The sequence below is a fragment of the Oncorhynchus nerka genome, linkage group LG15, assembly GCF_034236695.1.
Source record: "Oncorhynchus nerka isolate Pitt River linkage group LG15, Oner_Uvic_2.0, whole genome shotgun sequence".
NCBI classification, from domain to species: Eukaryota; Metazoa; Chordata; class Actinopteri; order Salmoniformes; family Salmonidae; genus Oncorhynchus; species Oncorhynchus nerka.
Window position 1 is genome coordinate 64,474,197 of NC_088410.1, and position 15,202 is coordinate 64,489,398.

At 44.6% G+C, this 15,202-nt stretch overlaps 1 protein-coding gene across 1 annotated transcript in view; it reads right to left on the bottom strand.

The window, feature by feature from the left end:
• Positions 1-789: 789 nt before the first annotated feature.
• The window catches only part of LOC115143116 (disco-interacting protein 2 homolog B-A-like), an 86,925-nt gene continuing 72,512 nt past the window's right edge, over positions 790-15,202 (bottom strand). The window contains exons 23-40 of the mRNA XM_065001798.1: positions 15,051-15,165; positions 14,718-14,919; positions 14,445-14,557; positions 14,037-14,060; positions 13,055-13,135; positions 12,806-12,929; positions 12,612-12,733; positions 10,772-10,883; positions 8,408-8,517; positions 8,023-8,153; positions 7,743-7,911; positions 7,496-7,666; positions 7,036-7,097; positions 6,881-6,938; positions 6,687-6,761; positions 6,315-6,489; positions 6,008-6,131; positions 790-5,826 (exon numbers count right to left, since the gene is read on the bottom strand). Coding sequence (XP_064857870.1) covers positions 5,574-5,826; positions 6,008-6,131; positions 6,315-6,489; positions 6,687-6,761; positions 6,881-6,938; positions 7,036-7,097; positions 7,496-7,666; positions 7,743-7,911; positions 8,023-8,153; positions 8,408-8,517; positions 10,772-10,883; positions 12,612-12,733; positions 12,806-12,929; positions 13,055-13,135; positions 14,037-14,060; positions 14,445-14,557; positions 14,718-14,919; positions 15,051-15,165 — 2,221 coding nt within the window. The 3' untranslated portion in view covers positions 790-5,573. The remainder of the gene's footprint in view (positions 5,827-6,007; positions 6,132-6,314; positions 6,490-6,686; positions 6,762-6,880; positions 6,939-7,035; positions 7,098-7,495; positions 7,667-7,742; positions 7,912-8,022; positions 8,154-8,407; positions 8,518-10,771; positions 10,884-12,611; positions 12,734-12,805; positions 12,930-13,054; positions 13,136-14,036; positions 14,061-14,444; positions 14,558-14,717; positions 14,920-15,050; positions 15,166-15,202) is intronic.

Sequence of the window (15,202 nt, forward strand, 5' to 3'; positions counted from 1 at the left end):
TAACTGTACCTGTATATATATATATATATATATATATATATATATATCACTCACAAATGACAAGGGGCTGAAGCTCATTCGAGATTTTGTGGCTAATTGAGGTAAAACAGTATTTCTGCTCATAGATTATGCATGTATGAACTACACATTGACACATCCAGCCCAAAGCTGGAGGTTTAAAAAATACTTACTGGTTGCCAAAGTACCGGAGCATGTCTTTAATATATAAATATTGAAGCATTTAATGAGACAACTAAAAGGTGTGCAACGTGAAATTATTGTCCTATTTACATTTTGGACATTTATTGATAGTCCATAACTAGCCCCACAAATAGGCTATCCTAAGTGAAACCAACTTTGCCAAGGTAGCGCACCAGCCCATTTAAGCTAATTGGAGAAAGAAGTTGGCTAGCTTCTGGCTAGTCTATGCTACTTCCAGACACAATACCTGGTTAGACTGTCAAGTTATCTAGAAGGGAGAGTGACTGACTAACTGTGCAATGTTTTGGCAGAGTGAAAGCAAAAAACGCCTCCCACGTTTGAACATACACAAGAGACACCCACATCAAAGCAAGCCTCCAAAACCCTAAACCTGTTCTCAGTCACATTTCCTAATGATGAGAATTGAAACCGAGGCTAAATCAGGAAGATCAGCCCCGCCTTTAAATTGAGATTATTATTAACCAAATAATTTATATACACAGCATACCAAGAGTGCATACACAAAATATTGAACAACTCAGATAAAGAGATATGTGCAGTGCTATATGTACAATACCACAAGTCAAATTGAAGTCCTCTTTGTGTAAATTTATTACAAAATGTATAAGCAACATGAATTTCCCCCTGGCTGTGTAAACATTGGGGTTAAACTGGACAGCCATTGATTGCATAGTGTCAAAAAGTATTTTGGAGAGAGCAGAGAGAAGAGGAAGCCCTTATTGACCTCCCAGTGGTAGATTAATTGCAGTTAGTAGTAATGACAAGCAAGTCCTGGGACAAACATACACAACATGGGGAGAATTATTCACTCGGTTGTCAGAGTAGCCAACTATTGTAGTTGTATAATAGTGGCCAATGTATAATTACATTAAATATGACAGTCCTACTTTTGCAAATTGGGGCCCTGAAAGTCCTTTTTATATGCAAAATGTTGCATTGCCAAATTATTTCGCTCACATTCTTCAATCACTCAGCTTTGGACACTCACTGAAAAGTACACTCCATCTAATCAAATTGATCAGTGGTTCATACAAAAAATAAGAGCTTGCTTTACTATGCCACAAAACAGTCATTATAATGGTTTCATCGTTCTCCCCAAGCTCATAACATCAAACCAATCTCTGGTTGGGCCCAGGAGTTATGGCTGACTGTACAAATCCCTGACAACCTTATTCATGGTGGCGTGGTTTTCAAGGTCCTTCGAACTTGATGTGACTTGACCAGGGAAAACTTCTGGCACTATTAGCTGGTTCCTTTCTGCTAACCCCTAGTGAACTTGGATTCCTCAAAAATGATTCCTCACAATTAATATGCTCCTTGAACATGAGGAATGTGCATAATTAGATCATCAAAAATAGACATGTGCAAGATCAGTGTTAAGATCTTGAATTCACTAGTCTTTACCATTACATTTAAAAAAAAAAATCTTATGTACAATAATCTTTCACCACCATCTGTTCACAACTAGGTTAGCTTTCCAGAAAACTCAGGTGAGAGAGATAAATAGATTTTTTTTTTTTTTTACATTTATACATACAATTTTAAAATAATATCTATACAGTGAAATACAGTATATCTAAAATACAGAGGCCTTGATGGGTACAGTACAGTAAATGGCCTCCATGTTCTACTCCAAACATCCCCTTTGGATATCAAATCAGGATTATCACTCCAATAACACAAAGTTATGAAATTGAAGAACAGCAATGGACAAAAACAAAACATGTATGGGCAAAGTTTTAAGGCAAGAAGTAATCTTAATTCAATAAAGTTGAGAATGTGTTCCATTTCTTATTTAGCCTTTTCAAGCAATAAACCTGTGATGCAAGTACAGCCAATGATGACTGACTGACGTAATTTCCTCTACTGCTTTTGATTGGTCTATCTAATGTGTGTTCATTAGTGTTATAACATGCCTTTACACATCCTTCATAAACCCCTGCCTCAAAGTGCACAGATACGTCACTGCAGGGTGAAGCAAGCACAAGCATTTAGAATAAGTTAAAGATCATTTAAAAAAACAAGGACTGGGTAAGACCTGGAAAGCTTGGGGAGGAAAGCCAGTAAGAATGGAGTAAGATTAACGTCTTTAGTACATACTGTATCACTCAACCCCAGGAAATTATGTCCCCAGAGACAGGAAGTCCTCATCTATTTGGCCCCTCGCAATACCTTCCAGATGATTGGATCTTGGAGGAGTGGGGAGAGAGGTAAGATTGACTTCAGCACCTTAATACTCCCTGACACTGTGCAAATAGAGGGCCAGTCAGGCTGTTGAGGTGTTGTGTGATTGGGCAAGAGGGCCGTAGAGGGTGTGGCAAGAGTAGAGTTCTCTTCCCTTCCAGTTGAAAGCTGTGTTTGGTGTAGACACTGACTCTGTCCGGGTGGATATATATAAATATAACACTAAATAAATATATATCTCATTCCTAAATCATGGGCATTAATATGGAGTTGGTCCCCCTTTTGCTGCCATAACAGCCTTCACTCTTCTGGGAAGGCTTTCCACTAGATGTTGGAACATTGCTGCAGGGACTTGCTTCCATTCAACCACAAGAACATTTGTGAGGTCAGGCACTGATGTTGGACAATTAGGCCTGGCTCACAGTCGGGGTTCCAATTTATCCCAAAGGTGTTCAATGGGGTTGAGGTCAGGGCTCTGTGCAGGCCAGTCAAGTTCTTCCACACCAATCTCCACAAACCATTTCTGTATGGACCTCGCCTTTGTGCACAGGGGTATTGTCATGCTGAAACAGGAAAGGGTCTTCCCCAAACTGTTACCACAACGTTGGAAGCATAGAATCATCTAGAATGTTATTGTATGATGTAGCGTTAAGATTTCCCTTCCCTGAAACTAAGGGGCCGAGCCCGAACCATGAACAACAGCCCCAAACCAGTATTCCTCCACCAAACTCTTCAGTTGGCACTATGCATTGGGGCAGCTTGCGTTCTCCTGGCATTTGCCAAACCCAGAATCGTCCGTCGGACTGCCAGATGGTGAAGTGTGATTCATCACTCCAGAGAACAAGTTTCCACTGCTCTAGACTCCAATGGAGGTGAGCTTTACACCACTCCAGCCACCGCTTGGCATTGCGCATGGTGATCTTAGGCTTGTGTGCGGCTGCTCGGCCATGGAAACCTATTTCATGAAGCTCCTGACGAACAGTTCTTGTCCCAATGTTACTTCCAGAGACAGTTTGGAACTCTATAGTGAGTGTTGCAAACGACGACAGGCGATGTTTATGCGCTACGCGTTTCAGCAGTCCCGTTCTGTGAGCTTGTGTGGCCAACCACTTGCAGCTGAGCCGTTGTTCCAATTCACAATAACAGCACATACTGTTGACGAATGTGACAAACTGACTTGTTGGAAAGGTGGCATCCTCTGACGGTGCCATGTTGAAAGTCACTGAGCTTTTCAGTAAGGCCATTCTACTGCCAATGTTTCTCTATGGAGATTGCCTGGCTGTGTGCTCGATTTTATATACCTGTCAGCAACAGGTTTGGCTGAAATAGCTGAATCCACTCATTTGAAGGGGTGTCCACATACTTTTGTTTGTGTGCATGTGTATATACAGTGCCAGATAAAAGATTGGAGATTGGAGTCTTTATTTTTACTATTTTCTACATTGTAGAATAATAGTGAAGACATACAAACTATGAAATAACACATATGGAATCATGTAGTAACCAAAAAAGTGTTAAACAAATAAAAATATATTTTGTATTTGAGATTCTTCAAAGTAGCCACCCTTTGCCTTGATGACAGCTTTGCACACTCATGGCATTCTCTCAACCAGCTTCACCTGGAATGCTTTTCCAACAGAAGGAGTTCCCACATATGCTGAGCACTTGTTGGCAGCGTTTCCTTCCCTCTGCGGTCCAACTCATCCCAAACTATCTCAACTGGGTTGATGTCGGGTGATTGTGGAGGCCAGGTCATCTGATGCAGAACTCAATCACTCTCCTTCTTGGTCAAATAGCCTTTGCACAGCCTGGAGGTGTGTTGGGTCATTGTCCTGTTGAAAAACAAATGATAGTCCCACTAAGCTCAAACCAGATGGGATGACTTATCGCTGCAGAATGCTGTGGTAGCCATGCTGGTTAAGTGTGCGTTGAATTGTAAATAAATCACAGACAGTGTCACCAGCAAAGCACCCCCACACCATTACACCTCCTCCTCCATAGTTCACGGTGGGAACCACGCATGCGGAGATCCTCCGTTCACCTACCCTGCGTCTCACAAAGACATGGCGGTTGGAACCAAAAATCTCCAAGCACACATTTCCACCGGTCTAATGTCCATTGCTTGTGTTTCTTGGCCCAATCAAGTCTCGTCTTGTTATTGGTGTCCTTTAGTAGTGGTTTCTTTGCAGCAATTCGACCATGACGTCCTGATTCACCCAGTCTCCAGTTGATGTTGATATGTGTCTGTTACTTGAACTCTGTGAACCATTTATTTGTGCTGAAATCTGAGGTGCAATTAACTCTATTGAACTTATCCTCTGCAGCAGAGGTAACTCTGGGTCTTCCTTTCCTGTGGCGGTTACTCATGAGAGCCCGTTTCATCATAGCGCTTGACGTTTTTTGCGACTGCACAATTTCCGTATTGACTAACCTTTATGTCTTAAAGTAATGATGGAATGTAATTTGTCTTTGCTTATTTGAGCTCTTCTTGCCATAATATGTACTTGGTCTTTTACAAATAGAGCCATCTTCTGTATACCATCCCTACCTTGTCACAACACAACTGACTGGCTGAAATGCACTATTAAGGAAAGAAATTCCACAAATTAACAAGGCACACCTGTTAATTGAAATGCATTCCAAGTGACTACCTCATGAAGCTGGTTGAGATAATGCCAGGAGTGTGCAAAGCTGTCATGAAGGCAAAGGGTGGCTACCTTGAAGAATCTCAAATATATTTTTGGTTTGTTTAACACTTTTTGGGTTACTACATGATTCCATATGTGTTATTTCATAGTTTTGATGTCTTCACTATTATTCTACAATGTATAAAATTGTAAAAAGTAGGTGTGTCCAAACTTCTGACTGGTACTGTATATATACACCATTTTATACAGTGTACATCTCAAAACACAACAGTGCCTCTTGAAATCCAACAGACCTGGAATGTAAAAGACCTAAGATTTGAACCACATGCACCCCAAAAAGGGCTGTGTCAATACAGTGCGATAAAGTGCAGCCAACCCCCTCCTACTGCCCATTGTGGTACCATGCATTTTCTGTCTATGGAGCAGGTTGGTCCAAACTACTTTCTTCCCAACCCCCACTCCAACAGCCAGAATCTTTTCCACCATACGATGATCTGCCCAGCCCATCCACCTGGCCTCTCACATATTATATGCCACGTAGATGGGGTCCAGTTGGTCAGCCAGGAAGGAGTCCCGGAGGTGCATGCGCTGTTTCTCTCCCCTGGAGTTGATGGGTATGACCCCTGGGTCCACGATGACCACCACGCCCACAATAAGATGGTGCTCCTCTAGCACCACATTGGTGACCAGGGGCACCAGGTCCAGGGCATCCTGCTCTGAGCCACACAGCTCAGCCACCACCACCAGTAGGTTGGTCCACGTGAACACCGCACTGCATGGGATACATGAAAAAGGGGTTATATTAAAATCAAATGTCAGACAAAGATGCAGTACACTCGTGCGCACGTACACACACAAACACTAAGAAATCTCTTCATCTCCCTCCAATTATGAAAACAGATAAACCAATTGGACAATAAGTAAGGTTTCCTGGGACCCTCCAGTGTTCTGACCTCTCTGCGATGCTGCGGTGAGCCCGGGACACAGATGTCTCGATGTCGATGGGGTGGTAGCGCAGTCCCCTAAGCTCCAGAGTCTCATCCAGGGAACCCACCACAAACAGGGCGTCATGACGATCTGATCACAGAGAGGAAATATGTTGAATACTGGGAATGTTGGGATAGTTCATTTAGCCCTAATCAGATCCCTAGTATGTCTCCCTTTTCATGTTAGCCATTAGTGTTAGCCTCCATAGCCCTCCCCTTTTATATTAGCCATTAGCGTTAGCTTTCATATCCCTGACCGTGCCCAGCCACTCACGCCCAGCGGCATCCAGTAGTTCAGTCCTCTTGACGAAGCCCAGGTAGCCAGTCCTGGCCCACAGGGTCGTGGGGTCTCCAAAGCTCAGCTTGGTGTTAAAGTGGTCGGCCTGCAGGCTCTCCTCTCCATAGATGGTATAGTAGCCACTGGCACTGTGAGGGCTGTTGATCCAGATCTGACAGAGACAGAGAGCAGAGTAGGGGACAATGTACAGTTAAGGATAGAATAGGAGTGTAATATATGAGGAGAATTGTTGGTTATTGACGGGGATATGCGTTTTTCCTAATTATATACCCTTCTTATTGCCCATCCTTTTATCAATGCCACATGTTGACATTTTCAATCTAATATTAGTATTCTCTCTCCCCTCACCTCCCCTAGATGGGAATCTCCTAGAGGTCCTCTGGTCTCTGGGTTCACAATGATCACCCTGACTCCTGGTAAGATCTAGAGAAAGTGATAGAGTAGAGAGACTGATGGTGAACAACAAACTCCCACAACAACTCATCTTGTATCTGAATACAAAAGGGAATTTAATGTGTGTGGATCCATCAGGGGAGACTTACTTTTCCAGACTCCATCAAAGGGAGACTCTGAGGGGCCCCTCTCTCCACCAGCCTCACCCTGAGACAGAAAGTGAAAGCACATTGTGATGGTGAACTCAATATTGTAAAAACAAAAATATCCTCAGCGTCAAAGCTGCTCACACATATGTTCTCACCTGTCATGGCGGAGGGACTTCATGTCCACATACACAGTAGAGGGGTCCGGTCCAGTGGTTCCCTGAGAAACACGCAGAAAACTTGACTGAAAACTCGGATACACATCCACTGTACATGGATCAGTCCTTGAGGAGACATACAGTGAGGTCCTGCTGTACTAACTGACCTGGCATACAACCCTCAGAGTCCTCTATTTACATGTGACTCTTCTAGTATGTATAGTTAACAGAAGGCTTTAGCCTCCAGTTCAGGGAGACACTGGTTAGCGCATCAAACAACATGAGTCAAGGTTCAGCCACAAATCATAGGAACATTGGCCATGGCCGTCAAAACATTCATGTTTTCCTTTAGCCATTAATAAAAGTCTATCTTTCCAAACAAGTGAGTTATGCTTCCATCTTATAAAAATCCCTGTTGCCTAGTAACTCCTCACAGAACTGATTCTAGCTGGTTGAATACCTGCATGCAAATGGCCAGGTTGACCCTGGATCCAAAGGCTGTGCTGACAGCGCGGGGGGAGAGGCCCAGGTCCTTAAACAGCTTGGAGAATGACATGGTGAGGGCCAGACGAGCACGCTCCTCTGCTATCACCACACAGCTCCTCACACATGACAGATTCAGCCCCCGAGCCTGGAGGGAAAGAGAGAAGGAGAGTTAGCGTGTGCTTGTGCGTGTGCGTGTGCGTGTGTATATGTATTGTACTCACTTTGAGTATCTCTGTCTGCGTGCCTATCCCCTTGGTGCAGAGCTCCATGACAGAGTAGGAGCAGAAGGTGTCTCTGATGCGGTACTGGCTCAGGGTGCTCAGCCACAGGGGCAGACAGCTCTCCAACTCCATAGGAGGGATTAGGATGGACTGGTGGCCCGAGTACACACTACACACAGGAAACAAGAAGGTGTGTGTTCAGTATGTGTGTAAGCGAGAGAGATAAAGATACCCTGTGTGTGTGTGTGTGTGTGTGTGTATGTGTGTGTGTGTGTGTTACCTTGCGAGGCACCACAGTACAAAGCCCAAGCCACAGTAAGGGTCCAGGCAGATGGCTATTTGGCGTGAGGAGTAGAGCTCACACTGTAGCTTGATGGAGCGACACAGAGCACTGACTGCTGAATGGGAGATCTGATGGCCAGAGACACACAGCCAATCACACACACATCACAATGAAACAACCAATAAGAGAAGCAGAATCAACTACTAAAGCCATGGTTATGGCTACCGCCATTGGCCCACTGTAAAGCAGATGAGCAAAATGGGCCGTTGGCTACTGACTTTGCCGATGGCAGGCTGCTTATGGGCTACCATAGGTTTACAAACTATCTGGGGCTGTTTTAGAGTATTGAGACCCAGCGGTAGCCTCCTGTAGATGACCTTACCTTGACCCCAGTGAGCATACCCGTGGTGGACACACTGAAGTCCAGATAGGCGATCATCTCTGCCGTGGGGGGCTTGTAGATCGTGGGGGGTCTATGGCGAGGGAGGTCATCTGGAAAAAGGGAACATGCACAACAAGGTTGAGTTTCTCTGGCTCAGGTTATACATGTTCTGTATCTTCTATGGCAGGGTTCTCAAAGTGGGGTGTGGAGGTACTTTAGGGGTATGCAGCCAGAGCAAGCAAGCATATATATATATATATATATATATATATATACTGCTCAAAAAAATAAAGGGAACACTAAAATAACACATCCTAGATCTGATCTGATCTACATAGTTGAATGTGCTGACAACAAAATCACACAAATTATCAATGGAAATCAAATTTATCAACCCATGGAGGTCTGGATTTGGAGTCACATTCAAAATTAAAGTGGAAAACCACACTACAGGCTGATCCAACTTTGATGTAATGTCCTTAAAACAAGTCAAAATGAGGCTCAGTAGTGTGTGTGGCCTCCACGTGCCTGTATGACCTCCCTACAAAGCCTGGGCATGGTCCTGATGAGGTGGCGGATAGTCTCCTGAGGGATCTCCTCCCAGACCTGGACTAAAGCATCCGCCAACTCCTGGACAGTCTGTGGTGCAACGTGGCGTTGGTGGATGGAGCGAGACATGATGTCCCAGATGTGCTCAATTGGATTCAGGTCTGGGGAACGGGCGGGCCAGTCCATAGCATCAATGCCTTCCTCTTGCAGGAACTGCTGACACACTCCAGCCACATGAGGTCTAGCATTGTCTTGCATTAGGAGGAACCCAGGGCCAACCGCACCAGCATATGGTCTCACAAGGGGTCTGAGGATCTCATCTCGGTACCTAATGGCAGTCAGGCTACCTCTGGCGAGCACATCGAGGGCTGTGCGGCCCACCAAAGAAATGCCACCCCACACCATGACTGACCCACCGCCAAACCAGTCATGCTCTAGGATGTTGCAGGCAGCAGAACGTTCTCCACGGCGTCTCCAGACTCTGTCACGTCTGTCACATGTGCTCAGTGTGAACCTGCTTTCATCTGTGAAGAGCACAGGGCGCCAGTGGCGAATTTGCCAATCTTGGTGTTCTCTGGCAAATGCCGAACGTCCTGTTGGGCTGTAAGCACAACCCCCACCTGTGGACGTCGGGCCCTCATACCACCCTCATGGAGTCTGTTTCTGACCGTTTGAGCAGACACATGCACATTTGTGGCCTGCTGGAGGTCATTTTGCAGGGCTCTGGCAGTGCTCCTCCTGCTCCTCCTTGCACAAAGGCGGAGGTAGCGGTCCTGCTGCTGGGTTGTTGCCCTCCTACGGCCTCCTCCACGTCTCCTGATGTACTGGCCTGTCTCCTGGTAGCGTCTCCATGCTCTGGACGCTACGCTGACAGACACAGCAAACCTTCTTGCCACAGCTCGCATTGATGTGCCATCCTGGATGAGCTGCACTACCTGAGCCACTTGTGTGGGTTGTAGACTCAGTCTCATGCTACCACTAGAGTGAAAGCACCGCCTGCATTCAAAAGTGACCAAAACATCAGCCAGGAAGCATAGGAACTGAGAAGTGGTCTGTGGTCACCACCTGCAGAACCACTCCTTTATTGGGGGTGTCTTGCTAATTGCCTATAATTTCCACCTGTTGTCTATTCCATTTGCACAACAGCATGTGAAATTTATTGTCAATCTGTGTTGCTTCCTAAGTGGACAGTTTGATTTCACTGAAGTGTGATTGACTTGGAGTTACATTGTGTTGTTTAAGTGTTCCCTTTATTTTTTTGAGCAGTATATATATATTTATTTATATATATGCTTGCTCTATATATATATAATAATAAATATATATACACACACACACCTTTTTTAAAATAGATTAAACTAATTTTGTCCAAGGGATCTGTGGAATAAGTTTAGAGGGTATAATACAATGCAATACAATATAATTAATATACCATATATTTTCTTAAACCTGGGCATCACGTGCCTGGGAAGCTCACAGGGATATTGGTATCCACAGTAGTCCACCAATTATCAACTTTTCAACTCAATACTTTACATAAATGCACTGTAATTTACATTTTAAACAGCAAAGTTTTCTCTCTGCCTCATGGCAAAATGTGTAGAATTGCAGGAAATTTGCAAAAGAATGCTCTATGTTCCATCCCAGGGCCTGAGACTTGGTTCATCTGGCCATGCACTGCCAAAGTCATAGTACAACTCATTGTATGCTATTTTTATCTCACTCAAGTTGTGTTCTGAATATGAGGGTGTGAATTTGCTACCCCAAAAGGGGTCCCCGGGACCAAAAAGTTTAAGAACCCCTGGTCTTTGGTACCTGTGTCTATGATTGTCGGCCATGTTTTAATGTTCAGAGTGGCAGCAGCCTCTTTAGAGCGTAGGATCCTCATGAGGTTCTGAGTGGTAAGGATACAGGCAGCTTTACTGACCTGGGGACAGACAGAGGCACCACAAACAACATGTTAGTTTGTCTACCTTTGTCTACATTGGGAAGACAAAAATAATTACACTCAAACACTATGCTCATAAGAAAGCACCCATCCTCATACACTGACTTGATCAAAAGATAGCACATACAGTTGAAGTCGGAAGTTTAAATACACTTAGGTTAGAGTCTCCACAAATGTCTTGTTAACAAACTATAGTTTTGGCAAGTCAGTTAGGACATCTACTTTGTGCATGACACAAGTACCTTTTCCAACAATTGATTACAGACAGATTATTTCACTGTATCACAATTCCAGTGGGTCAGAAGTTTACCTACACTAAGTTGACTGTGCCTTTAAAAAACTTGGAAAATTCTAGAAAATGATGTCATGGCTTTAGAAGCTTCTGATGGGCTAATTAACATCATTTGAGTCAATTGGAGGTGTACCTGTGGATGTATTTCAAGGCCTACCTTCAAACATAGTGCCTCTTTGCTTGACATAATGGAAAAATCAAAAGAAATCAGCCAAGACCTCAGAAAACAAGTCTGGTTCAGCCTTGGGAGCAATTTCCAAACGCTTGAAGGTACCACGTTCATCTGTACAAACAATAGTATGCACGTATAAATACCATGGGACCACGCAACTGTCATACCACTCAGTAAGGAGACACGTTTTGGTGCGAAAAGTGCAATCCAATCCCAGAACAACAGCAAAGGTCCATGTGAAGATGCTGGAGGAAACCGGTACAAAAGTATCTATATCCACAGTAAAACGAGTCCTATATCGACATAACATGAAAGGCCGCTGAGCAAGGAAGAAGCCACTGCTCCAAAATCGCCATAAAAAAGCCAGACTACGGTTTGCAACTGCACATGGGAATAAAGATCGTACTTTTTGGAGAAATGTCCTCTGGTCTGATGAAACAAAAATAGAACTGTTTGGCCACAATGACCATTGTTATGTTTGGAGGAAAAAGGGGGAGGATTGCAAGCAGAAGAACACCATCCCAACCGTGAAGCGCGGGGGTAGCAGCATCATGTTGTGGGGGTGCTTTACTGCAGGAGGGACTCGTGCACTTCACAAAATAGATGGCATCTTGAGGAAGGGAAATTATGTGGATATATTGAAGCAACATCTCAAGACATCAGTCAGGAAGTTAAAGCTTGGTCACAAATGAGTCTTCCAAATGGACAATGACCCCAAGCATACTTCAAAAGTTGTGGCAAACCGGTTTAAGGACAGCAAAGTCAAGGTATTGGAGTGGCCATCACAAAGCCCTGACCTCAATCCTAGAAAATTTGTGGGCATAACTGAAAAAGCGTGTGCGAGCAAGGAGGCCTACAAACCTGACTCAGTTACACCAGCTCTGTCAGGAGGAATGGGCCAACATTCACCCAACTTATTGTGAGAAGCTTGTGGAAGGCTACCGAAAATGTTTGACCCAAGTTAAACAATTTAAAGGCAATGCTAACAAATACTAATTGAGGGTATGTAAACTTCTGACCCACTGGGAATGTGATGAAAGAAATAAAAGCTGAAATAAATCATTCTCTCTAATATTATTCTGACATTTCACATTCTGAAAATAAAGTGGTTATCCTAACTGACCTAAGGCAGGGAATTTTTACTAGGATTAAATGTCAGGAATTGTGAAAAACTGAGTTTAAATGTATTTGGCTAAGTTGTAGGTAAACTTCTGACTTCAACTGTATACACACAAACACTTACGTCGATGATCATGCGGACAGTGGGAAGTGTGGCTGCCAGGTTCTGTGGATGAGGAGGTCTGACAGTGACAGGAACACAGCCAGCGTACAGACAGCCATAGAAGGAGGCTATCAGGTCAATACCTAGAGAGAGAGACCGACTGTAACTCTATGTCATCCTCAACAGAGTCTGACGGACAGACCGAAAGGACTCACCAGGAGGGTAGAGCAGCACCACGTTGTCCCCGGTGTTGATGCTGCCTTTCTCTGTGAGCGCCGCTGCAATCTTCTCCGCCCGCTTATGCAGCTGCACACATGTTGCTGTGGATACCGCTACCCCCTGAAGCACAGGAGTTAGAGAGGGTAAGGGCAAGGGGTTTATTTACAACTGGGCACAACTGTATATGGGGGGTTCTGTTTACTGTAATACGTGTGAGAGTGAGTCTATAAGAGTGAGAGTGCTACCTTTGCATTGAGCAGCACATAGAGACAGTGGTCTGGGTCAGTCTGTGCCCTCCACTGTAGAGCCTCGGACAGGAACTGGTGCTGAGGAGAGAAAAGACATGGTCAAAGGTCATTACATAGCAATCGTATCAATATGCATATCAATTGTATATCAACATGAGGGGAAAAATATCAACACTAAATAACTACAAATAAATCTAATAGGAGTTGTATTTTGCTGATGGGACAAACCTGACAGAACTTGAATTTCATCAAGTTAATTCCCTTAAGTTACAGTAAGTCTAAGGACATGAAGATGACCAATACAGGTGCACTGCAGTAAATAGCCCTGAAGCCAAAATGTCCTCCGTTGGTAGCTTTTCTACCAGGAGGAAGGCAACTGTCACTCCCATTGGCAAAATATCAAGGAAATTGTCAATTTACACCATGCAGCATTAGCCAAACTACTCCTTAAAATAATGAAAAACTGACTTAAGTTGTAGCTAATAGCAATTATGGGGAGAAATCAATTGGGGAAAAACAGCAAAGCACATGAAGAGCAGATGTGCATGTTTGGATCTCGGGAAGATGGCTTGCAGGGCCTTCCTTGGAGTCCAAACAATTCTGCAGACGAGCAAGACCTGTGTGTGTCTGTGTGTGTAATGTTTTGAACATTCAGGAGATGATGGGAGCCAATGGAAGGCATGGGGCATAAGGTGACATTAAGAGATGCTACGTCAGACTGTCCCCATAACTGTGATGTGATGCAGAAGGAAAATAAATGGCATAATACATTAGCACGTGTAGATTCAGAGCATCAATTCTGACACCATGCAAGATCTCACATCTTGCCAGAACTTAGCGATGCATCCATAGAATTATTTGCGTGTGCAACTGAAAAATAACCCCATTCACATTGAGCGCGTCACTGTACAGCACATTGCAGACAGAAGCAAAGGAAGAACCAGGGTGTGGTGGGTAGGGAGGGGGCAGTAGCTCTTACCATCATAGTAGGCCACATACGGAGCTATGTAATGTTACATCCAGAGAGAGACGAGTGCATTAGGACAGAAGAAAGAACGCATCATGTTGCTCACATGGTTTACCAGCTATCTTGTCTGGTCTAACTACCCAACAAGCAAACACTTACTGGACCAATGGTGGCAAAGAGGCAGCACACCACTGCAGGCAAGCCCATATTGGACCGCTGTCTGCAACCAATATGGCGGCAGACCAACAGCGCACCGAACGTGACTATCCAGCAGTAGGCATGCCATTGTTTGTAGTGTTGGCTACAAACAATGGCCAGGTTAGTAGTACCAACAACTGCTATAGTCCCCACCATGCTATCTATGGGCCACCGTGCATGTGGGTCCTTTCTAACTGATGATGATGAGAGAGGTGGTCCTACCTTCCTGATCAGGTCCTGGTCCTCGATCATGCCCAGATCTCTGCCTGCTGCCTGGGCTATCCTCTTCCCTGCTACCAGGTTCCCCACCATGATGGAGGCTGGACCCACACCCACTAAAGAAAGAAAGAAAGAAAAAGAGAGAGCGGGAGAGATAAAGAGAGATGCATTTTCACAATATTCACAATAAAGTCCCTAGCTCAAAAGTCATGGCCACTGTAAGCCAACCAGTTGCCAAGTTTTGCTCTATGATCCCATGAGCTGAGCCTACTGTACCTGGCTGTTTCTGCCGTGGTTTGGGGAGGTTGGTGACACAGGTATGGGGGCACATGAGGATATTACAGGGGTGCAGGTTGCCATCCAGGAAGTGCTGCTTGGTCTCGAAGATGTGGATCCCTCCCAGGTGGGTCTTGGGTAATGTGTTGGCAGGCACCAGGGCTAGGCAGTACAAACCCACCTGGTGAATACTGTCAATGGCCTGGACAGTGGACACACACAACACCCCTCAATTAGACAACTTCTCTAATCAAGTGTTTAGAGTATATTGAAAACTGTGGTGTTAATTTTGGAATGTACCAAGAAAGAGGTGTTTGTAGGGGGGTTAGCTACCTGCAGTACTCGGCTCATCCACTGGAAGCTGTCCTCCTCACTGGCATCTGGCCTCTGCTCTGCCACAACCACTATCCTCTCATCATAGAACACTGTCACAGAGAACACTGCAATCCTGACACACACACGCACGCACACAATTAGAATGTCTG